General features: G+C 42.3%; 2 protein-coding genes across 2 annotated transcripts in view; one reads left to right on the top strand and one right to left on the bottom strand.

The window, feature by feature from the left end:
• The window catches only part of LOC135465728 (protein maelstrom homolog), a 30921-nt gene extending 9878 nt beyond the window's left edge, over positions 1-21043 (bottom strand). The window contains exons 1-10 of the mRNA XM_064743051.1: positions 20872-21043; positions 13751-13867; positions 13353-13437; positions 9094-9240; positions 8882-8923; positions 6270-6403; positions 4096-4298; positions 3326-3388; positions 2228-2465; positions 1039-1117 (exon numbers count right to left, since the gene is read on the bottom strand). Of these exons, the coding sequence (XP_064599121.1) occupies positions 1039-1117; positions 2228-2465; positions 3326-3388; positions 4096-4298; positions 6270-6403; positions 8882-8923; positions 9094-9240; positions 13353-13437; positions 13751-13867; positions 20872-21003 (1240 nt within the window). The 5' untranslated portion in view covers positions 21004-21043. The remainder of the gene's footprint in view (positions 1-1038; positions 1118-2227; positions 2466-3325; positions 3389-4095; positions 4299-6269; positions 6404-8881; positions 8924-9093; positions 9241-13352; positions 13438-13750; positions 13868-20871) is intronic.
• Positions 21044-21171: 128 nt separating this feature from the next.
• On the top strand, positions 21172-25335 carry LOC135461475 (large ribosomal subunit protein bL17m-like). Its single transcript, XM_064738595.1, has 4 exons — positions 21172-21455; positions 24030-24101; positions 24361-24499; positions 24924-25335. The coding sequence occupies exons 1-4, from the start codon at positions 21279-21281 to the stop codon at positions 25217-25219; spliced, it is 684 nt and encodes a 227-aa protein (XP_064594665.1). The 5' UTR covers positions 21172-21278; the 3' UTR covers positions 25220-25335.
• The last annotated feature ends 724 nt before the right edge of the window (positions 25336-26059 follow it).

The following is a 26059-nucleotide window of genomic DNA, read 5'->3' as shown; positions in this document are numbered from 1 at the left end:
ATATTGTACAAGGCTTCTGTCTTGTGGATACAGGTTAGCCAATACCTAAAACCACCCACCATGCCAACACCCCACATTGTACAAGGCTTCTGTCATGTGCATACAGATTAGCCAATACCTGACACTACCCACCATGCCAACAGACCACAATGTACAAGCCTTCTGTCATGAGGATACAAGTTAGCCAATACCTGACACCACCCACCATGCCCACAGGCCACAGGCCACATTGTGAGGATTCTGTCATGTGGACACAGGTTAGCCAATACCTGACACCACCCACCATGCCCACAGGCCACATCCTACAAGGCTTCTGTCATGAAGATACAGGTTAGCCAATACCTGTCAACCCACGCCATGCCAACAGCCCACATTGTACAAGGTTTCTGTCATGTGGATACAGGTTAGCCAATACCTGACACCACCCACAATGCCCACAGGCCACATCCTACAAGGCTTCTGTCATGAAGATACAGGTTAGCCAATACCTGACACCACCCACCATGCCAACAGACCACAATGTACAAGCCTTCTGTCATGAGGATACAAGTTAGCCAATACCTGACACCACCCACCATGCCCACAGGCCACAGGCCACATTGTGAGGATTCTGTCATGTGGACACAGGTTAGCCAATACCTGACACCACCCACCATGCCCACAGGCCACATCCTACAAGGCTTCTGTCATGTGAACACAGGTTAGCCAATACCTGTCAACCCACGCCATGCCAACAGCCCACATTGTACAAGGCTTCTGTCATGTGGAAACAGAGTAGCCAATACCTGACACCACCCACCATGCCCACAGGCCACATTGTACAAGGCTTCTGTCATGTGGATACAGGTTAGCCAATACCTGACACTACCCACCATGCCCACAGGCCACATCCTACAAGGCTTCTGTCATGAAGATACAAGTTAGACATAGCAACTAGCATTCCAGACATAGCATTCTACATACTTTGTTTGATTACAGATTTAAGCACTTTTACATGTGAGCCAGTGGTGAGAAGACAGAGGGACTTATTGTTACCACCTGGTGCCTTGGGTAATCTCAGTGATGTGGCGTCCTTTCTTTCGTGTCTCTCTTCATCAGAATCACTTGTCTCGAACTGCTGCAACAATAACGACCAATCACCACATGTTAGACCAATTACGCGGTGCCCTAAGATAAAACACACTTCACAACAAACAGCATGAACCATACCCAACACACGACAAGACCTTTAATTTGCAAAACATCTTTAAACACGGTCAGCCATACAATCAGCATGATCAATACTTCACACTTATTGTGTAACTATTCCTCGCTCTATTGTTCACCACTTTTATTGTTTTAATGTACAAATTAACATTGAGTTTCCCCAAAAATGATCTATTTGCATACTTATTGATTTGTTTTCCTCACATCACGTGGTCCAGCTGAAGGGGAAATTGAAGCCACAATTTGATAATGAATACTTACCCTAATTGCTGAATTAACACATTATTTAATACTGAGAGAAAACAATATTAAAAACTGCTTCATGGGTTTATATTTTAGTTAAGTACATTTTACAAACTTGCATACTTGAATCTGCACTAAACATGCCCCAAAGCCATGGGAACATGTCTCAGCTTCTTGATAACTGTCTCACTTAAGGCCAGAGTAAAATCAGAAGGAGCTGGATTTGAACATGTCACCTCACTGGTACATGTCTATGTATAGCAACATTCAAAGGAAAACACTGTCTGGACATATACATGTACATTTTTTAACATCTGCTATAATACCAAAAGTTATATAAGGTTTACCAAGACAAACATTACTTCATTTCAGAAATGCATCTATTTAAGTTTCATCTTCTTAGGTGGATCAGAAGGTTAAGTTGGTAGATCTATACATGTATTTAACATGTGATGTTAGTAAGCCTGTTTGTAAACCAGAACAAAGATTTATTATATTTTATTTGATTGGTGTTTTACGCCGTACTCAAGAATATTTCACTAATACGACGACGGCCAGCATTATGGTGGGAGGAAACCAGGCAGAGCCTGGGCGAAACCCACGACCATCTGCAGGTTGCTAACAGACCTTCCCACTTACAGCCAGAGAGGAAGCCACAGAACAAAGAGAGTAACTCTCTGAAACACTGCATTTCTGTGTGACAGAACTCTGAATAAATGTTCCAAAACTGATGTTAATGTAACAACTCTACTACAACATACACAGTAAAATACAGTACCCGAGTGTATCTGTAATCTCGTGAGGTAAACATGCCATCACCTCTGTCTTGGTTACCTCCCTTACGAGCCAGTTCGCTGTAGCTCATCCTACCCCTGTTTACTGAGGGAGCTGGGAAGATGGATTCCTTGGGAGGGGGGATAACTGTGACCTCAAGGTCCCCTTCTGGGCGCTCAGGTAGGTGCTGTGGGGTCAGCTCAAATGGGTACACCTCAGACAACTCATCGAACATGACAAACCTACATTGTACCCAGACAGAATTGACACAGAAAATTACTACACCATGCCTACAAATATCCCACATACATTTATATCCAACCGTTTGTGAATGTTGCAATAAAAGGACAAAAAAAATTCTTTTCCCCCTGATATACATCAATGTGAGAAGAAAATAAACAATTTGCAAATGAAAATAGGAATGGTTTGTAGATCACCAAATGAATCCTGGACAGGTTTACAACTAGAACAGACTGCAACTCTTTAGAACTCTGTTATTTAGGTCTGTTATACCTAGACACAACTTGTTGAACACATATAACAAATATGTATCTTTTACATGAAGAAAACTGAACAATATTATACAATAATATTTCTATAAAAATCGAACACTACCAATTTAGAATGATTTGCGTGATCAGAGCACAAGATACAACGCCTTAGATTAAGCTGATAATGACTACATCTGCTTTCCTCACACACAATATGGGACTACCTACGTGTACATGTAGTGTCCAGGGAGTTCTGCGGGTATATATGTCAATGAGATATGCACCAGGTTGTCACTATCCAGATAACTATCAGACTATCAGGTAATGGTGCACGTATCAGACCTCAGGAGGAATACTGGCTAGATTGGATCCAAATTGTCAAGTTTTGCTATTTCTCATACTTTTAGACAAAGTATTCATGTTTTTTTTTTGGATGACAGAAAAAAAAACACACTCACTGTTAATTTCTCTCTTTAAAGTACCTGAGACACAGCCTCACAAGTCTGTGAGGCAGCAGATAGAAATCTTGACAGCAGAAATGTGACTATCATTTGGAGGTAAAGTATCCTCCCTCTCAACACTACGTGGAGACCCGTGTCCTGTGTACTTACGCATATCTGCGAATGATGCCCAGCGAGCAGTACTTACACTCCAACTCTTCATGATACTCACACCTGTAAATACAAGTAGTAGAAACTGTGGCATTCAGCTTTACAGGTTCACCTAACAAGAGCCATCAGAGGGTAGTAAATCCCCCTAGGGCTATAAACACACGGGTTTCATAATGATATCATCATTATAGGCTTAAAACAGCATCAGACTTGTCTACATGACAATGAAAGATTTGCTATACAATGCATATACTGCCCATCCCCAGAAAATATAGATGTGCTATACATGAGAGCATGATGATGTATGTGAACACATCTAAGAAAGCTCAGCACACATGGTTTACATGTGTAAACAAGACAACCAAGATCAAAAAATGGAAATCAGGGAATGAACATATTAGCACTGAGAGACCAGCATACAACTCTAACAAGCTTTCAAAATCTACAAGTCTTCATTCTATGTTCAAGGGCTTAAGTGGGAAGGTCTGCCCCCCAACCTGTGTATGGCCATGGGTTTCCCTGGGATATGCCCAGTTTCTACCCACCATAATACTGGCTCCTGTTTTACAAGAGAAATATTCTTGAGTATGGCATAAAATCGCAATCAATGTTTCAGGAAAATCCAATCAAAAAATACATCCAATTACTTTCAGATAGTTTTCAATGGTATTTCTTGATGCTCTCTTCACTGTCATGTGGTCTTTTCCTTCCCCTACCCAGAGTGTACAAGAAGCTTTATTTTTTTTAAATCCACATTTTACATGACTTACAAGTGATTTGGGGTGAAATCGTAGCTGGTTGTTCCGAGAATGTTGACAACTTCTGAGTGGCTTATGGTTTGGCCGATGTGATTGTAGAGGTCCATCAGTAACCCTTCCAGGTTCAGTACTCTCCCCAGCTTACACGTGCCTCGGTCCATGGCCATGAAGTGTAGCCACTCCAAACATTTCTTTGTTTCCCGGTATACTGATGGCTGCAAAGAAAACAATACACATCAGATAAGCACTCCTCTCATTAGGCCATGATTTAACCTATAGTAAATACTGTTACCCTTGAAAGTGAAAGAGAGCCAGGTCACACCACACCCTAGGACTAGACCACCATCACAACTTGTGACCAGCCCACCATCACAAACTGGGACCAGGTCACCACTACAATGAGGAACCAGGCCAACATCACACACTGGGACAAGGTCACCATCACACCCTGGGACCATTTCACTATCACACCATGGAAGCAGGTCATCATCACAAACTGGAACCTGGCCACTATCATCAACTGGGACCAAGTCACCATCATAAACTGGGACATGGTCACCATCACACCCAGGATCCACATCGTCATCACAAAATGGGACATGGTCACCATCACAAAATGGGACCAGGTCACCATCACAAAATGGGACATGGTCACCATCACAAACTGGGACATGGTCACCATCACAAACTGGAACCAGGTCACCTTCACAAACTGGAACCAGGTCAAACCAGGCCACCATCAAACTGGGACCAGGCCACCATCACAAACTAGGACCAGCTCACCATCACAAACTGGGACATGGTCACCACCACACCGTGGATCCACATCACCATCACAAACTGGGACCAGGTAACCATTACAAACTGGGACAAGGTCACCATTACAAATTGGGACCAGGTCACCATCACACCCAGGATCCACATCACCATCACAAACTGGGACCAGGTAACCATCATAAATTGGGACAAGGTCACCATTACAAATTGGGGCCAGGTCACCATCACAAACTAGGAAGAGGCCACCATCACAAACTGGAACCAGGTCAACTTCATAAACTGGGACCAGACCACCATCCCACCCTGGTCACCTTCACAAACTGGAATCAGGCCACAATCACAAACTGGGACCAGGCCATTATTACACCTTGGGACCAGGCCATTATCACACCCTGGGACCAGGCCACCATCACATCCTGGGACCAGGTCACTTTCATGGGACCATGTCACCATCACACACTGGGACCAGGCCATTATTACACCTTGGGACCAGGCCATTATCACACCCTGGGACCAGGCCACCATCACATCCTGGGACCAGGTCACTTTCATGGGACCATGTCACCATCACACACTGGGACCAGGCCATTATTACACCTTGGGACCAGGCCATTATCACACCCTGGGACCAGGCCACCATCACATCCTGGGACCAGGCAAACCTCACACACTGGGACCAGGCCAACCTCACACCCTGGAACCGGGTCACCTTCACAACCTGGATCCAGGTCACTTTCATGGGACCATGTCACCATCACACACTGGGACCAGGCCACCATCACACCCTCGGACCATGTCACCATCACACAATGGGACCAGGCTACCATCACATACTGCGACACAATCACCATCACAAACTGGGACCAGTCTACCAATACACTGTGAACTGTGAAACCAGGCCACCATCACATACTGAGAAAAGGTCACCATCACACACTGGGACCATGTCACTATCACACCGTGGAAGCAGGTCACCATCACAAACTGGGACCAGGTAACCATCACAAACTGGGACCAATCCACCACTACACTGGGGAACCAGGCCACCATCACACTCTGGGACAATGTCACTGGGACCATGTCACCATCACACCGTGGAAGCAGGTCACCATCACAAAATGGGACCAGGTAACCATCACAAACTGGGACCAATCCACCACTACACTGGGGAACCAGGCCACCATCACACTCTGGGACAATGTCACCATCACACACTGGGACAAGGTCACCATCACAAACTGGGACCAATCCTGGGGAACCAGGCCACCATCACACACTGGGACAAGGTCGCCATCACGAACTGGGATCACGCCACCATCACGAACTGGGACCAGAAGAGCATCACAAATTGAGACCAGGCCACCACCACAAACTGAGACCAGGCAGAGCAGCATTTACCCTGGTCTTACCCTGCAGTATACAGGAGGGTACACATCCTTCTCTCTGTTGGGCTTCACAAAGTTCTTCAACTGTGTCCACATCCAACTGTAGTCTGCTTCTGCCTTATCAAAGTTTTCATATGGAATCTGATGAGTCAGTTCACCTAAGCACAAGAAACACAAGTTTCCTCTGATTCACCAGTAATAACAACCTACAAGTTACATACATTACAGCTCAGTCAATTGTTTACCGCTCATACTCCGAGATGAATACCACTCCACTGGCGCGTGACATACCCTCTACTGTGTCGTAGACTTGATGTGGCACGCAGGATTGTCGTCGGAAGGTGTGAATATAGTTCCATCTACAGACACATCCTTGTTTGCTAGTGAAGAGCGGGGCCTGTGTTTCAGCTATTTTAACATATACTAGCCGTGAAAAGTGGAAAGTTTATTTCGCAATGAGTAACCTACCTCTGCACAACAAAATCGACTTGATCACAGGGAGTAAATATGCGATCAAATCATCAACTGATGTCAATGGGGTTTAGCATTTATATTATGCCATAAAGAAACATGCAACAAGCATTTTCTGGTCAACTGGCCAAATCTGATCAAATCACAAAGCAACACGACTTTCTTATGAACAATGCATGCGCAATAGCACACACTTCCCCCCCAGAACCTCGCACGCTTGTGCTACCATTTGTCGTGTTTGTATAAAGGTGACATCTAAATAACATCATGTCTTCATATCACAGCAAGTATCGTGTAAGCCTCATGTCAAAAAAAACTAAAAAAAAAAAATACCTGGACGTTCATGTCAGAATCGGGCATCACCAGGTTGCAGACCTTTCTCTGTACGCTACTTTTGGTGGACGGACATGCAGGCCGAGCCGCAGTTACCGGTTTTTTCAAGTAACCCGAAATGGCTGGTGTATTTTCTTTTTAATCTGAGTGGTGTGGTTACAAAGTTTTAATGATTAGCCAACATCACTGATTCTCTATACAGACTTGCTTATTTGCTGCCCGAATTGCCACCTAGGCAGTTGTACGGAAGAGTGATTTACACAGAAACAGTTAATTTACGCTAGTTTTGAGCGATAAATTTATTCCTACTGTTTACCATTTTCAACACCATTCAGTGTGTGTCAGTTAATAAAGTTTGACACTTGTGAGTAGTATTTACCTACTCCAATACAACATGCTAATTGTTCTTCAATTTTGGCAAAGTGTCACTGGGTTTTTCATCGAGGTCTCTGCATGACACATCCAAATATTTTAATTAAACCTGGGATTAACACAAACGTCTATATCTTAATCCCAGATTAAGCCTACAATAATCCAATGATATTTTTTCACATAAGTACAGTAAACACCAACACATTACTGTCCAAACTGAAAACATAAATCTCATAACCGTATGTTTATTGGTATAGGTAGAAGTTATTCACATACATTTGGCCTCACCTTTTATTCAAGTTCACAAATAAAATTTGACATCCGAATTCATCTGGGTGTTTGGTACAAACCATTTATTGGAAAGCATAAAGTAACAAAGTGGAATGAATTCCATGCAGGTATGTTGTATAACAGAGAGTCAGAAAAGACAAAATTTAAGGTACAATGTGCCTGAAAGGCCAAAGATTCAAATAAAGTGTACTTGTGAAGATGAGAAATTATTATTTCTATTTGAGACAAACCGTTCTAGCAAATCACTATTTTTTCCCTTCATGCATTTACTATGTGGGCGCTTTTTCTACGTGGTTTCGTACTAGCCATAAATTCTCAAGGGTCATACAGACCAAATTGAACTTGTCCTGTATCGTGTTTTTATGTTTTACCACTTCTGTACATCAAATTATAATTGTAATATTGTAATAGCGCACTGTTATTGTTGTTGCACAGTGTGTCAGCTTCAAAGTGTCATTATAGTGTTCTATATCACTGAGTGGCAGATAATTTTTCACTACCAAATGACTTCCACAACAAGGAAAAATCTTCTAAGAAGCAACGAAAGTTATTTGTCCATCATTTAACTTGCTGTGGGAGATTGAGCGAGATTTAGCAGTTGTGGTGATCCATTACAAATCTTGCATGAACTCACTTGTAAATCACTACTTAAAAGAAGTTTGCCACTCTGCGATTAAAAACACTCACATCAGATATTTTACTTCAGTTTCATGTAATGTGTTAGTCTTTCAAAAATCTTTCACATCATCCTAACAAAGAACTATATTTTCCGTCGTCAACTTCCCACAGCCAGCGCATAGGCCTACCAGTGCTCAACCAGGTGTGATCAGTCACACTGACTCTGCAGGTGACTGACTGTCTACAATCCCTCCACAAACTACATGTATGTACAAGACCTCTAGGATCTCCTGCCTGGTTTTGACTTTCAGTCCGAGTTGTTCTGTCCATACAGCCTGAGCTGTACTGTCCATACACACATCAGACACATCACTGTGCAAACATCACTGCTTCCCTATATTGAGCTCATGGTATTCTAATTCTAACGTGTGCACTAATGAAAGCCTTCCTCAGAGCTTTTTATCTCACATCCATTAAATTAACAATAAATACTCAGGTTTAATCTACTACAGTAGTATATGATATTCCACATGAACAAGAAAACCACTCACTGTTCTGCCTACAGGTGTACTTGAAGCCAATTGGGATTCTACCTGTTAGAAAAAACAAAGTTAGACTGCAGCGGTGAGCTTCACAAAATTTGTGTTGGTGATGACAATGGCACTAAAATACTGTATAGAAAGTGCTGTGAACTTCAAAACCTTGTTCTGCTTTAACAAACCATGCAAAATGCACACCTCTTGAATTTCCCACATTTTCTTACCTGGATTTATAAATTTATGAAATGTTTTGATAATTCCTTTAGCCAGACTGAACTCCAGACAAGCTATTTCACAAGGTAAGAAGTCCCCCTCCTCTGTCTCACACAATGTCTGTATGTTAATCAGGAAAAAGGACTCATCCATAATTTCTGAAAAATTAGAAAAGATACTTGTACATGTACATTTAAGACTTACATTACTACCAATTACTTTAAGGTATAAAAATCTGTTGCATTGGGGTGCATAAAGTAAACTGACATAAGCAGCATAAAGTAAGTAACAAAACAAACCTGTAAAACAACAGCCCAATATACATAGTATACACAATATACACCATAAGGTAAACCAGGGTATACACTTAAACCAGGATATACACCATAAGGCAAACCAGTGTATACACCATAAGGCAAACCAGGGTATACACCATAAGGTAAACCAGGATATGCACCATAAGGTAAACCAGGGTAGACACTTAAACCAGGATATACACCATAAGGCAAACCAGGGTATACACTTAAACCAGGGTATACACCATACGGTAAACCAGGATATACACCATAAGGTAAACCAGGGTAGACACTTAAACCAGGATATACACCATAAGGCAAACCAGGGTATACACTTAAACCAGGATATACACCATAAGGCACACCAGGATATGCACCATATGGTAAACCAGGGTATACACCATAAGGCAAACCAGGGTATACACTTAAACCAGGATATACACCATAAGGCAAACCAGGATATGCACCATATGGTAAACCAGGGTATACACCATAAGGCAAACCAGGGTATACACTTAAACCAGGGTATACACCATAATGTAAACCAGGGTATACAGCATAAGGCAAACCTGGTTATACAGCATAAGGTAAACCAGGTATACATCATAAGGCAAAAGAGGGCATACACCAACCGAGGTATACACCATACGGCTAACCTGGGTATACCACATCAGGTAAACAAGGATATATACCATAAAGTAAACCAGGGTATACACCATAAGGCAAACCAGGGTATACACCATGAGGCAAACCAGGATATACACCATAAGGCAAACCAGGGTATACATCATAAGGCAAACCTGGTTATACAGCACAAGGTAAACCAGGGTATACACCATAAGGCAAACCAGGGTACCAACTGGGGTATACCCCATAAAGTAAACCCGGGTATACACCATAAGGCAAACCAGGATATACACCATAAGGCAAACCAGGGTATACATCATAAGGCAAACCTGGTTATACAGCACAAGGTAAACCAGGGTATAGAGCATAAGGCAAACCAGGGTATCAACCGGGGTATACCCCATAAGGCTAACCTGGGTATACCACATCAGGTAAACCTGGTTATACAGCATAAGGTAAACCAGGACATGCATCATAAGGCAAACCTGGGCATACAGCATAAGCTAAATCAGGATATACAGCATAAGGCAAACCTGGGTATACAGCATAAGCTAAACCAGGATATACAGCATAAGGCAAACCAGGGTATAAAGCATGAGGCAAACCAGGATATACAACATAAGGCAAACCAGGGTATACACCATAAGGTAAACCAGGGTATAAAGCATGAGGCAAACCAGGATATACAACATAAGGCAAACCAAAGTGTACACCAAACCAGGGTATACAGCATAAGGCAAACCAGGACATGGACCATAAGGCAAACCAGGACCTGGACTATATCGCAAACCAGGGTATGGACTATAAGGCAAACCAGGACATGGGCTATAAGGCAAACCAGGACATGGGCTATAAGGCAAACCAGGGTGTGGACTATAAGGCAAACCAGGGTATGGACTATAACACAAACCAGGAGATGGGCCATAAGGCAAACCAGGATATGGACCATAAGGTAAACCACGGTATGGACAATAAGGCAAACCAGGGTATGGACTATAAGGCAAACCAGGATATGGACTATAAGGCAAACCAGGACATGGGCTATAAGGCAAACCAGGGTATGGACTATAAGGCAAACCAGGACATGGGCTACAAGGCAAACCAGGGTATGGACTACCGGTATAAGGCAAACCAGCACATGGACCATAAGGCAAACCAGGACCTGGACCATAAGGCAAACCAGGACCTGGACCATAAGGTAAACCAGGACCTGGACTATAAGGCAAACCAGGACATGGACTATAAGGCAAACCAGGACCTGGACCATAAGGCAAACCAGGACATGGACTATAAGGCAAACCAGGACCTGGACCATAAGGCAAATCAGGACATGGACTATAAAGCAAAGCAGGACCTGGACCATAAGGCAAACCAGGGTATGGACTATAGGGCAAACCAGAGTATGGACTATAAGGCAAACCAGGGTATGGACTATAAGGCAAACCAGAACCTGGACCATAAGGCAAACCAAGGTATGGACTATAAGGTAAACCAGGACCTGGACCATAAGGCAAACCAGGGTATGGACTATAAGGTAAACCACGACCTGGACCATAAGGCAAACCAGGATATGCACCATAGGGCAGACCTGGGTATACAGCATAAGCTAAATCAGGATATACAGCATAAGGCAAACCTGGGTATACAGCATAAGGTAAACCAGGACATGGATTATAAGGCAAACCAGGAGATGGACCATAAGGCAAACCAGGGTACGGACCATAAGGCAAACCAGGACCTGGACCATAAGGCAAAACAGAGTATGGACCATAAGGCAACCAGGACCTGGACCATAAGGCAAACCAGGGTATGGGCTATAAGGAAAACCAGGACCTGGACCATAAGGCAAACCAGGGTATGGACTATAAGGCAAACCACGGTATGGACTATAAGGTAAACCAGAACCTGGACCATAAGGCAAACCAGGACATGTACTATAAGGCAAACCAGGACCTGGACCATAAGGCAAACCAGGATATGCACCATAGGGCAGACCTGGGTATACAGCATAAGCTAAATCAGGATATACAGCATAAGGCAAACCTGGGTATACAGCATAAGGTAAACCAGGACATGGATTATAAGGCAAACCAAGGTATGGACTATAAGGCAAACCAGGGTATGGACTATAAGGCAAACCAGGACCTGGACCATAAGGCAAACCAAGGTATGGACTATAAGGCAAACCAGGACCTGGACCATAAGGCAAACCAGGGTATGGACTATAAGGCAAACCACGACCTGGACCATAAGGCAAACCAAGGTATGGACTATAAGGCAAACCACGACCTGGACCATAAGGCAAACCAAGGTATGGACCATAAGACAAACCAAGGTATGGACTATAAGGCAAACCAGGGTATGGACCATAAGGCAAACCAGGACCTGGACCATAAGGCAAACCAAGGTATGGACTATAAGGCAAACCAGGGTATGGACTATAAGGTAAACCAGGACCTGGACCATAAGGCAAACCAAGGTATGGACTATAAGGCAAACCAGGTTATGGACTATAAGGCAAACCAGGACCTGGACCATAAGGCAAACCAAGGTATGGACTATAAGGCAAACCAGGACCTGGACCATAAGGCAAACCAAGGTATGGACTATAAGGCAAACCAGGACCTGGACCATAAGGCAAACCAAGGTATGGACTATAAGGCAAACCAGGGTATGGACTATAAGGCAAACCAGGACGTGGAACATACGGCAAACCAAGGTATGGACTATAAGGCAAACCAGGGTATGGATTATAAGGCAAACCAGGACCTGGACCATAAGGCAAACCAAGGTATGGACTATAAGGCAAACCAGGGTATGGACTATAAGGCAAACCAAGACATGGACCATAAGGCAAACCAAGATATGGACTATAAGGCAAACCAGGACCTGGACCATAAGGCAAACCAAGGTATGGACTATAAGGCAAAGCAGGACCTGGACCATAAGGCAAACCAAGGTATGGACTATAAGGCAAACCAGGGTATGGACTATAAGGCAAACCAGGACCTGGACCATAAGGCAAACCAAGGTATGGACTATAAGGCAAACCAAGATATGGACTATAAGGCAAACCAGGACCTGGACCATAAGGCAAACCAAGGTATGGACTATAAGGCAAAGCAGGACCTGGACCATAAGGCAAACCAAGGTATGGACTATAAGGCAAACCAGGACCTGGACCATAAGGCAAACCAGGGTATGGACTATAAGGCAAACCAGAGTATGGACTATAAGGCAAACCAGGGTATGGACTATAAGGCAAACTTCCACACTCATTTCCTTCACACATCTCAGTAAATTCTTGACAAGACCTAACTAGTGATAACAGCGAGTTGTTAACCTACCCACTCCCGGAGGCCATTTGGCTTTCACTTCCTTTCCCATTTTTATGAAGTAATTCATCAGTTCTTGGTTTTCATCCCTTCGGTACTAAAACAAATGTAATGTAACAATTTTGAAAACTTCAATGTCAACTACACTTGCACATAAGGCAAGATGGCATAAGAGCAAGAGCAGAGATCATGTACACTGAACACCTGACGGGAAATATGGTTCAAACCAGTAGTCAGACAAACGGATGGGCAAACAAAGTTGTCACTGTCAAACAAATTTCTAACAGGTGTGTCGTAAAATATGGGATACATTCCAGGGGTTAAATGTACAGGTACTACAAAACAATAATCACTTTTAATTTACCCCAAATGTTAGTCCGACATAACTACTTATATCAGGCATCACTTACAGCAATAATGTTTCCCTTCGTGTCCATGCGATATTTGTCACCTTCTGTTCCCCTCATCTTTGCCTTGAACTCTTTAGCCATGTTCTCAAATCTCTCCTTCTCTTTTGCAGGAAGATCCTTTAAACAAACATGATGTCATTATTGGACCTGTACTTAGAGTGTGGTGTAGTTAATGCAGTTAAACTAAAGGGCTGAATATGACATCCCTCTAAATGTGTAAGTTACACAGATCTAACTTAAGCTGCCACTGGAAAAACATTTTTGGAAAAAGCATGTAAACGTTTTTACATGCAAAATTGTGATGCAAATGCAAAATTGTTAGGTAAATGTAAAATTGTTAGGCATGTGCAAAATCGTTAGGTACATGCAAAATTGTTAGGCAAATGTAAAACTGTTAGACATATGCAAAATAGTTAGGCACATGCACAACTGTCATTCCTGACATTGGGGGTAAAAATTTGCACACAATGGTGCTTGTGCTCTGAACTGCCAGGATATCAGCAACGGTAATACGACTCTGTCCCAAGGCAAAGTTGTAAAAACACAGTGAAACTCTACTGGATATAAAGATAAAAGAATAAATCTCAGGGCCAAGTCATATACGGTTTAATAGATACTCAGCATACGTAACAACTTGCTATTTTGGGCTGGGTCCATTACAGATGCCATCTGTCCTCGGAGGGAGCGCTACGTTGCTCATTCTTATTATGACCATTTTCCGAGGCCTCCTTGGCTGAGGTGGTTAGCAGGCCAGCACAATGGCCTGAGGATGGTGGTGGTTTTCGTTGGGCTCTATTTGGTTTCCTCCCGCCATAACTCTGGCCACTGACATATAAGTGAAATACTCTTGAGTACGGCGTGAAACACCAACCAAATAAATAAATGAAATAAATATTATTGCCGTTTTTAAGTTTTTTGTGCCCAACTATGCCTCTTATCATGTAACGTTGTCAAAACGATGCATTCTGGGAAGACTTTAATATGTCTGCATCACAAAAGACAGTGTGTTAATTAACTAAGTAAATTAGCAAGACTTTAAAAGACATCACTCAAGTTACCGCCTGTAGAGAGCAGGTATGTAGAACATGGTGTGAACATCAGATATGTTATGAGTAACCATTCAGGGAGGAAGCTGACAAACTTGGCCGGACGGCTCACAATGAGTCTCCCTCAGAAGAGCTATCATCTATTACAGAACAAGCACAACACAGCAAGTCATTACAGATGCACATGAGCAACCTGAGGTTATTCACAAATTAGACAAACAGCATATCCACATCTTCTGATGTTAAGCTGGTGTAACTGACAATGCAGACTACAAAAATAGTCTTTTTTATTTGAGGAGTCCCTCAGTTGCATTTGTTCCACAAAGAACGCTTACTATCATTACTATTCACTAACCGTTTCACTTGATCCCCTGTGGTTCTTGCCACCAAGAAATACCCAGTAAGGGAACAGTACACCGAATCACAACTGTCATTCCTAGTTTTACCCTTTACTTTGATTTGCCAGTCTCGCATGCACTGCATCATTGGCCACTTCTATTCATTAAGCTAACAAAATCTTCAAATTTTTTTGCAAGTCTTCCCATTTTAAATATTTAATTAAAATAAATAAATTTAATGAAATTTAATGGGCAAATTCCATGTGAATGATTTATTTATTTATTTGATTGGTGTTTTACGCCGTACTCAAGAAAATTTCACTTATACAACAGCAACCAGCATTATGGTAGGAGGAAACTGGGCAGCGCTCGGGGGAAACCCACGACCATCTGCAGGTTGCTGACAGACCTTCCAACGTACGGCTGGAGAGGAAGCCAGCAAGAGCTGGACTCACAGCGACCACATTGGTCAACTTGGATTGAGGCCTATATCACTGGATTGTATGTAAGCCTACTTGTATACTGTATGCCGGTACAACTTGGATTGAGGCCTATATCACTGGAGTATGTGTAAACTTCCAGCGACCACATTGGTTAACTTGGATTGAGACCTATATCACTGGAGTACATGTAAACCTATGTGTATATTGTATACTGGTACAACTTGGATTGAAGCCTATATCACTGGAGTATATGTAAGCCTACGTGTATATTGTATACTGGTACAACTTGGATTGAGGGCTATATCATTGGAGTACATGTAAACCTATGTGTATATTGTATACTGGTACAACTTGGATTGAGGCCTATATCATCGGAGTATATGTAAGCCTACTTGTATATTGTATACCGGTACAACTTGTATTGAGGCCTTTATCACTGGAGTACATGTAAACCTATGTGTATATTGTATACTGGTACAACTTGGATTGAAGCCTATATCACTGGAGTACATGTAAACCTACGTGTATATTGTATGCCGGTACAACTTGGATTGAGGCCTTTATCACTGGAGTATATGTAAGCCTACATGTCTATTGTATACCGGTACAACTTGGATTGAGGCCTATATCACTGGAGTATATGTAAGCCTACTTGTATATTGTATACCAGTACAACTTGGATTGAGGCCTATATCACTGGAGTATATGTAAGCCTACGTGTATATTGTATGCCGGTACAACTTGGATTGAGGCCGATATCACTGGAGTACATGTAAGCCTACATGTATATTGTATACTGGTACAACTTGGATTGAGGCCTTTATCACTGGAGTATATGTAAGCCTACATGTCTATTGTATACCGGTACAACTTGGATTGAGGCCTATATCACTGGAGTATATGTAAGCCTACTTGTATACTGTATGCCGGTACAACTTGGATTGAGGCCTATATCACTGGAGTATGTGTAAACTTACAGCGACCACATTGGTTAACTTGGATTGAGGCCTATATCACTGGAGTACATTTAAACCTATGTGTATATTGTATACTGGTACAACTTGGATTGAGGCCTATATCACTGGAGTATATGTAAGCCTACGTGTATATTGTATACTGGTACAACTTGGATTGAGGCCTTTATCACTGGAGTACATGTAAACCTACGTGTATATTGTATGCCGGTACAACTTGGATTGAGGCCTTTATCACTGGGGTATATGTAAGCCTACTTGTATATTGTATACCGGTACAACTTGTATTGAGGCCTATATCACTGGAGTACATGTAAACCTATGTGTATATTGTATACTGGTACAACTTGGATTGAGGCCTTTATCACTGGAGTATATGTAAGCCTACGTGTATATTGTATGCCAGTACAACTTGGATTGAGGCCTATATCACTGGAGTACATGTAAACCTATGTGTATATTGTATACTGGTACAACTTGGATTGAGGCCTATATCACTGGAGTACATGTAAACCTATGTGTATATTGTATACTGGTACAACTTGGATTGAGGCCTATATCACTGGAGTACATGTAAACCTATGTGTATATTGTATACTGGTACAACTTGGATTGAGGCCTATATCATCGGAGTATATGTAAGCCTACGTGTATATTGTATACTGGTACAACTTGGATTGAGGCCTATATCACTGGAGTACATGTAAACCTACGTGTATATTGTATGCCGGTACAACTTGGATTGAGGCCTTTATCATCGGAGTATATGTAAGCCTACGTGTATATTGTATACTGGTACAACTTGGATTGAGGCCTATATCACTGGAGTACATGTAAACCTACGTGTATATTGTATACTGGTACAACTTGGATTGAGGCCTTTATCACTGGATTGTATGTAAGCCTACATGTCTATTGTATACCGGTACAACTTGGATTGAGGCCTATATCACTGGAGTATATGTAAGCCTACTTGTATACTGTATGCCGGTACAACTTGGATTGAGGCCTATATCACTGGAGTATGTGTAAACTTACAGCGACCACATTGGTTAACTTGGATTGAGGCCTATATCACTGGAGTACATGTAAACCTATGTGTATATTGTATACTGGTACAACTTGGATTGTGGCCTATATCACTGGAGTATATGTAAGCCTACGTGTATATTGTATACTGGTACAACTTGGATTGAGGCCTATATCACTGGAGTACATGTAAACCTACGTGTATATTGTATACCGGTACAACTTGGATTGAGGCCTATATCGTCGGAGTATATGTAAGCCTACGTGTATATTGTATGCCGGTACAACTTGGATTGAGGCCTATATCACTGGAGTATATGTAAGCCTACGTGTATATTGTATACTGGTACAACTTGGATTGAGGCCTTTATCACTGGAGTATATGTAAGCCTACATGTCTATTGTATACCGGTACAACTTGGATTGAGGCCTATATCACTGGAGTATATGTAAGCCTACTTGTATACTGTATACCAGTACAACTTGGATTGAGGCTTATATCACTGGAGTACATGTAAGCCTACGTGTATACTGTATGCCGGTACAACTTGGATTGAGGCCTTTATCACTGGAGTATATGTAAGCCTACATGTCTATTGTATACCGGTACAACTTGGATTGAGGCCTATATCACTGGAGTATATGTAAGCCTACTTGTATACTGTATACCAGTACAACTTGGATTGAGGCCTATATCACTGGAGCATATGTAAGCCTACGTGTATATTGTATGCCGGTACAACTTGGATTGAGGCCTATATCACTGGAGTACATGTAAGCCTACTTGTATATTGTATGCCGGTACAACTTGGATTGAGGCCTATATCACTGGAGTATATGTAAGCCTACGTGTATATTGTATGCCGGTACAACTTGTATTGAGGCCTATATCACTGGAGTACATGTAAACCTACGTGTATATTGTATGCCGGTACAACTTGGATTGAGGCCTATATCACTGGATTGTATGTAAACCTATGTGTATATTGTATACTGGTACAACTTGGATTGAGGCCTATATCACTGGAGTATGTGTAAACTTACAGCGACCACATTGGTTAACTTGGATTGAGGCCTATATCACTGGAGTACATGTAAACCTATGTGTATATTGTATACTGGTACAACTTGGATTGAGGCCTATATCACTGGATTGTATGTAAACCTACGTGTATATTCTATACCGGTACAACTTGGATTGAGGCCTATATCACTGGAGTATATGTAAGCCTACATGTATATTGTATACCGGAACAAAGCTGGTTGGTAAGATTGGTATGACAAGCTGGTAGTTGTAAGGACCTTAATTCTCTGACCTTTCGAACTATATACATGGCCTGTTGTACTGGACCTAAAAATTCACCCCAAAAGTCCAATCACAGAGTCATAAAGTAATATTATACTACTGGCGTTGAAACTTATATTTTTCTACCTTTTCAAGTAGGAAATAACCTTAATAACCTTTCTTAAGATCAATATAATTCTCAGATTCGGGCCAAAACCATGAGTACCTTAATCATGGATGAAATTTTAGATCACTTACAGTATCGGTGATCATGGAGGGACAGGTACGTTGGCCTAGAATATTCCAACTCCAGGACAGGCATGTACAGTAATATATAGGCCAATATATTGAAATCTAGCTATAATATAGCCAAGTTGAACTTAAATGTAACTCTACAAAACAGCCAGCTGAAAACCTTTGTACATTTTCACTCCAACAATCTACATAGTTGCGAAGTGGGATAACTTCTGAAATGACCAATATATATTGTTAAAGTTTTTATTTTTGAAGACACAAGAGTATCTTTCCCTTTCCTTATTAATCCTCAAAGCTCTCTGGAATGATGCTAGAAGCTGTGAATGCACTATTTCCGTGAAGATGGGCACATGTGACTGCACTCTGCTCAACTGGACGTTTTAAGCATGCATGCCATTTCAGTGTGTCATATGTGATGTCAGATCCGGTGTACAAATTTTCTCCAGATCTCGTATTAATGGTCCATTCGCCCTATGCTCAGGCGCGAAGGTCGTGTACACCAGGGTTCTAACCCAAACTTCCGGTATGTGTGCGAGTGCGGAACTCTCGAGAACTTGTATCTTTCACTGGCCTAGGCTAAAGCTAAGCTGGACATTCTTACTGTAATGCCCAGCTTCGGTCATATAAACTTCCATGTGGACAATTTCACTAATAGAAGGAGTTCAAACCCTACCTTATTTTTGCTATCCACAGATTCCCTAAAGTGCTCAAAATGAAACATGTCAAAGCTGGCATTGGTAAACCATTTTTCAACAGTAATCCAGCCGTTTTAAACAATCGAATCAGAATACTTTTTCATTGAACCTCGCGCTGGGTGATGGGTGGCAAATATTTCATCCTACCCAACATTCTCTTTAAGAATGGCATGCTCTGTGAACAGAATGTTGGGTGGGATAGCATTTTCACTGCCCATCAATTAACCTGCATGAAGTTTAAGAAATAAATTCCAAACATGGCATACCTTCATTTGAGTGGTCTGATTCAAAAGTTTAATGGCTGGATTAGAGTTGGAAGATGGTTTACCAATGCTGGCTTTTTTTTTTTTTTTTTTTTTTTGATTGGTGTTTTACGCCGTACTCAAGAATATTTCACTTATACGACGGCGGCCAGCATTATGGTAGGTGGAAACCGGGCACAGCCCGGCGGAAACCCACGACCATCCGCAGGTTGCTGGCAGACCTTAAAAAGGGCGGCCGGAGAGGAAGCCAGCATGAGCTGGTCTTGAACTCACAGCGACCGCATTGGTGAGAGGCTTCTGGGTCACTACGCTGCGCTAGCGTGCTAACCGACTGAGCCACGGAGGCCCCTCCAATGCTGGCTTTGAGATGTTACATTTCAGGCGTTTTATGGAATCAGTGGATAGCAAAACTAAGTTAGCGTTCGTGCGTTTTTGTTTTGTTTTTCTTTTCGTTGTTTTTTTTGTGTGAAATTGTCCACATGGAAGGCTATAAGACTGAAGCTGGGCATTATGGTAGGAACGTCCAACTTAGCTTTGAGCTATCATAGGCCCAATATCCTGTGTTCTTGGCTCTTCTACAAGCAAGGAAAGAACCGAGCAATGTTGGCTATTTAACTGGTGTCTGATGAGGGGTAACACAGTTGGTGTTACCAGTTCACAACATTTTAAATGAGGAAACTTTAAGATTTTGTCAATGTTGTGACGGTGTGATTAACATACGTGACAGGAATGTGATATCAATTAGAGTTACAGTCCAATAGGATTAGATGCCATGCCACCACCACTGTCTCACCTTCCATCTCGGATGAGCGATAGGAACCACATCTGCCATCCCGTTGGGAAAAACTCGGCCCTCTCGCCGCAGTTGAGGTTCCAATTCTTTCATGAAGAAATAGAAGGCGTTTCTCTGTGTTTTTTTCGGCATGATGATAATTTTAAACTCCTTGACAATCTGACTGTTCCCGGTAAATGCTCCCAGACGCCCTCTAGCGGTACACACACTTGTTCTCCTTGACAGAGGCGGTCAAATATCTTGTACAGAGATACCAACAACCCTGCGTGGAGAAAACCACAATATGGCGACCTGGTGAGGCAAACGTGGACAATTGTGGAAAAGTGGGAAAAAAATCGGACGAAACCAAGCTAAGCTCGTGAAAGTATTTGTTACCTTGTAAATCAGTGAAGGGAGGCCGACTTCCTATGCTCCGTTACCGCTACAAACCTCGACACAGACGGTTGTCTTCTGCTCTGGGACCGTGTAGTGGTCCTCATGGCCGAATCAAGTCCCTGCAGAAAACTGTCACACAACTATTCCGTACAGAGCGGATAGAGGCGAATTATGGGCGATGTGACGAGGCGAGGGGATACGCTGAAAGGGTAAATGTCAGACGATATCATACAGAGACAACTTATTGCTCATTTCGTCATTGGGCTTACCTGTCCGAGGGTGTTAACACGCCAGCACGGCAAATGAACCAGGAGCCTCCCACCAATGCGGTTGCTGTGAGTTCAAGTCCAGCTCATACTGGCTTCTTCTCCGGCTGTACGTGGTAAGGTGTTTCAGAAAGTTGAGGATGGTCGTGGGTTTCCTCCCAGCATAATGATGGTATAATTGAAATATTCTTGAGTACTTCGTTAAAACAAAAAATAAAATAAAATAAATCAAATCATTTCGTCCCTTTTCATCAACCTCATACGCTTGTATTAATAGGCCGTCTGGGCTGTTGTAAAGGCTAAAGTTATATTTACGTGTGACTTTCTACGTCACTACTTACATCAGTTTATTCATGCTTTGCTGAATGAGGTTGGCCAAATATGGAGGAGACCCTTTTTCAGATGTAGTTCACGTGACAAAAGCATGTGACACATGCGCATTCAACCCTTACCATGTTCATTTGCCTTAAAGGCGTCTTAGAAAAACCACTTTCTAACACATCAACTCGAGCGTTGTGGTATAAGCAACCAGCTACGGGCTCGACATGCTGTCTGATGGAAGTTCAAAAAAAATCTTTTCAAAAAAAAGTATAAATTGCTAAGCAATATCATATAAATGACAGACATGTGACAGAAACTAGAATGATAAACATCTTATTTACGATGTTTTTCTTTGTAAGCAAATTGAACATCTCCCCATTCAGTTTTAACCAATGAAAATCAGTAAAAGCTTGTGACTGTGGGGGAAAAAAACTGTCAGAATGCAGGTGGAAATCAACATGTAAACATAACCCTAGTTCGTACAAGTCCCAGCTGTCTGTGTTATCTCCAAGCTGGCTATTTCAACTCCTTGATACTTGGTTTTCGGAGCCTTATAGCCACAGCCGAAACCTGTGGTATAGCATACACCATTTCACGCTGAGTCTGATAAGTACTTTCTAAAGGATGTCTGCAGTCCAAAACAGGTGTCAACAGTGGCTTGTAAATCTTGCCTCTCTTCCCATCCACACACACAAAACCCCATGTATATTCCACTTGTTAACTTGGTTAATTGTGCACCAGCCTTAAATTCACGAGCCGGGCATCACTGAAGCAGAGGCCAATTTGCCTTCACCACAGTTATGGGTGTTCACAAAGTTGTTGTTCCTGAATGGAACATGCACTTTTAACCTGAAAAGAAGATCCTAATGGTATATTTGTTTGGAAATAGTCTGCTTTGTCTAGCCCTGGATGACTACACTTTGTTGGGTCTCGCGTAACCGTGGATTACTCCCATTCACCCCTAAAAGAACCATCACAAAATTTTGGAAAACTTGATTACTAACCCCCCCAGCCTGTCCAGGGTGCCTCATGCACAAAGCGATCATAGGTTAAGTTGATTGAAATCACCATGCCCCAGGGCACCTGACTGTTAAATTCCCAAATTCTCTGTCAATCCAAAGGTAAATATCCATCCCTGTGTCAGGATAGCAATCTCCAAAGGATAGCTATTTGTATTCAAATGAAAGCTCGTCGTCATATGACTGAAAAATTGTTGAGTACGACGTTAAACCCCAAGCAGTCACTCAAATGATAACATATGTCTGATGGCGACTTCATTATTAATTGAAACCCAACACTAGTATGAGCAAAGTCACCCACAGCAACCTGTCTTGACATACTCGAGACCAGTCACCTTTTCCTGTACTTGTCAGAACTGTTAAAAGGTGGTCCACCATCAGTCATACAAAAAGAATTTAATTATTGTTGAACCGGAGACTGGTTACTGTAGGGACACTGGTAACATTGACACAACCCTCAGTGGTTGTGCAGCCGCTAATACTATCACATGGGGATCGGTGTTCACTGTCAGTACAAGCAGGCAGTCTCCAGTGAAATATCGCCTTCCAAAAACTGAAGGTTGTAACTGCCAGCCCAAATAACCCGAGCTTAACTACGCTGCAAGGACTCGAAGTAAAGCATTCTGCTGCCAGTTTTGACATACATATCCTCTACTGATCCTGTCCAACACGTTCTTTGGTATATCTACAGTATGTCTAATCAACTTGTATTTTTCTGATGAAAGACACGTTTTGGCCTGCCCGTATTATACCTCTTATCTTGCAAATCGCAGACATTATTATGGCCCTCGATTGACATCTGTATACATGACCTTGCTTCAGCACCTGGGGTCAGTAGGTCGTAAAACGCCTTATATGGAATCTGACCTTTTTGACCTCAGGTTACCGTCTCCAGACACGGCAGATGTAGCATTGCTGCTATTGTAATTGTTGGAAGTTTTGTGAGACATGATCTAATAACCATGACAGGCTGAAATGAACAAAACAGTCTTTTTGGGGGGGGGGGGGGGGGAGTGGGGGGGGGGGGGAATGTGCTGATTGGACACATAATGGGCAGAATCTTATTTGTTGTACACTTTACTTATTAAAGTGAAAGGTACGACTGGGTCCTGGTCAAATCGTTGGAGGTTGCAGATTTGTGTTGCCATATTGAGATGAATTGTGCTTTTTTTTACAGCTGATTCAAGAGGCGATCAAGCATGGTGACAAGCATCCAGGCACCATGGAAATGGCAGATTACTGGCTGTTGGTGAGTTGGTGTGAAATATTAATTATTTCTTGAATCCAGGTAATTGTGCTGACAACCGATTAAGGTCTTCATGTAACGCTCAACTATATGCCTGGTGTGACTGTACGGTGATGGTTAGTAAGGCTGTCCTGTCTGTGCCTACAGCATGCCCATCTCCCTCTATAAGGAGACATCATTGTATTGCGACCAAATCAATGCTGTTTTAAACACTAGTCCGTCAATGGCTCTATGTCACTACTGTCCTTCTTGTATGTTACAGGAGAAAGACTTGATCCACAAGCTGTTTAAAGTGTTTGTGCCCCGCTATCAGCAGTATTCCTCCAGCTTTACACGGGTATGGAACCTGCCCGTAGACTACCCAGGAGATGGAATACAGCGGGCTATTCTCGAACTCAAAGGTGTCCTAATTTTTGGTCATTTGTCTGAGAGATATGTAGATAAACTGTAGTTGGTTCCAGTTCATGTGTAGTTTATGTATTTCCACTTTTTGATGTTCAGAGTGAGTTTCTGCTAGCTGGTTAACCAAAACTAGCATATCACAGGGAGTTCTCATTCACACTGGTGGCAGAATATGTTTGCTTGGGGTTTTACTTTCTACACATGCAATAAGTCTTAAACAGCATCATCAACGCCATGGCAGTAAGATATATACCATTAAAGTAAATGTGAACGGGTGTTTTTCTAGATCTGTTCGTCAAGACATGAATCAAAACAATCTTAGATTAATCATAGCTTTGTGATAAAATGCTATAGTGATGATAGGACTTTAAAGCTGGATCCTATCCCGTTTTCTCTAATGATGTGTTTGTTGTGATACCCCAGGAAATCCATGGCCTAGTGTTATCCCAGCACAGAGGGAGAAGAGTAGTTTTCTGTCCAATGTTCTCCTTGCCGAGGCAAGGAAAGAGTTCAGGAAGTACCAGTATGCAGACCAGGCTGGACGAATGGTTGAGGGAATCAAGGGAAGTAATTCTGCTTCAGTTGTGGACACAGGAGAAGGCAACTCTGCACCCCTAACTCCACATCCTGACAAAATATCACAGACTGCTGATAGTTTAATCACAGACACTAGTCATCTGAGCATGACTGAAGACACCAAAGAGGAAGGTGTGAAGTGAAACTAATTAATGACTATTTGAGGTGAACATTTTGTCTGTCAGCTGTCCTGTGTGCATGTTTGATAGTCTTTGATGTAGCACTTTTTACTATCTACATGTATGATTAATAAAAGACAAAGGGTTTAATTTACTGATTTTTGCTTTGTATTTATGTCCTGCCTATCTGGTCAGATACACACATGAGAAAACCACACCTACCGTAAGTGACTTAAAACTCATCCATGACTAATTTGCTGAGTTTTCCTGATTCTGGGAGTTATGTTGGTCTGAGAAAGATGTCTTTACGTTTGTTTGGAAGGTAGGATGATTTCTATGGGCAAAATGCAAGTTTCAGAGCTGAAAGCAATATGTTATGCAATTTATGGAGCGAAATTCTAGATCAATTACATTATTTCATGTACTTACTACCTGTGTATATTACTGCTTGAATATAGTCAATATGACCTACCAACACAGACCTACAAATCTGTGCGTCTGTGGAGATGCACTGCGAGTAGTATGACCTCGATCATAGATGAAGATAGAAAGTCATGTTGACAGACGTGACAGAGTGCGTCTGTGGAGATGCACTGCGAGTAGTATGACCTCGATCATAGATGAAGATAGAAAGTCATGTTGACAGACGTGACAGAGTGCGTCTGTGGAGATGCACTGCGAGTAGTATGACCTCGATCATAGATGAAGATAGAAAGTCATGTTGACAGACGTGACAGAGTGCGTCTGTGGAGATGCACTGCGAGTAGAATGACCTCAGAGATGAAGATAGAAAGTCATGTTGACTGACGTGACAGAGTGCGTCTGTGGAGATGCATTGCGAGTAGTATGACCTCGATCACAGAT

The sequence above is a fragment of the Liolophura sinensis genome, chromosome 1 (genome assembly GCF_032854445.1).
Source record: "Liolophura sinensis isolate JHLJ2023 chromosome 1, CUHK_Ljap_v2, whole genome shotgun sequence".
NCBI lineage: Eukaryota > Metazoa > Mollusca > Polyplacophora > Chitonida > Chitonidae > Liolophura > Liolophura sinensis.
Note: the sequence above shows the minus strand (reverse complement) of the source record. Positions and strands in the feature narration are given on the sequence as shown.

Bases quoted from the DNA above. Each gene is read 5' to 3' on its own strand.
- LOC135461475 (XM_064738595.1), top strand. From the start codon at position 21,279: ATGCTCCGTTACCGCTACAAACCTCGACACAGACGGTTGTCTTCTGCT. The intron at 24,102-24,360 runs GTGAGTTGGTGT...TGTATGTTACAG, and splicing joins TGGCAGATTACTGGCTGTTG to GAGAAAGACTTGATCCACAA. The intron at 24,500-24,923 runs GTGTCCTAATTT...GTGATACCCCAG, and splicing joins GGCTATTCTCGAACTCAAAG to GAAATCCATGGCCTAGTGTT.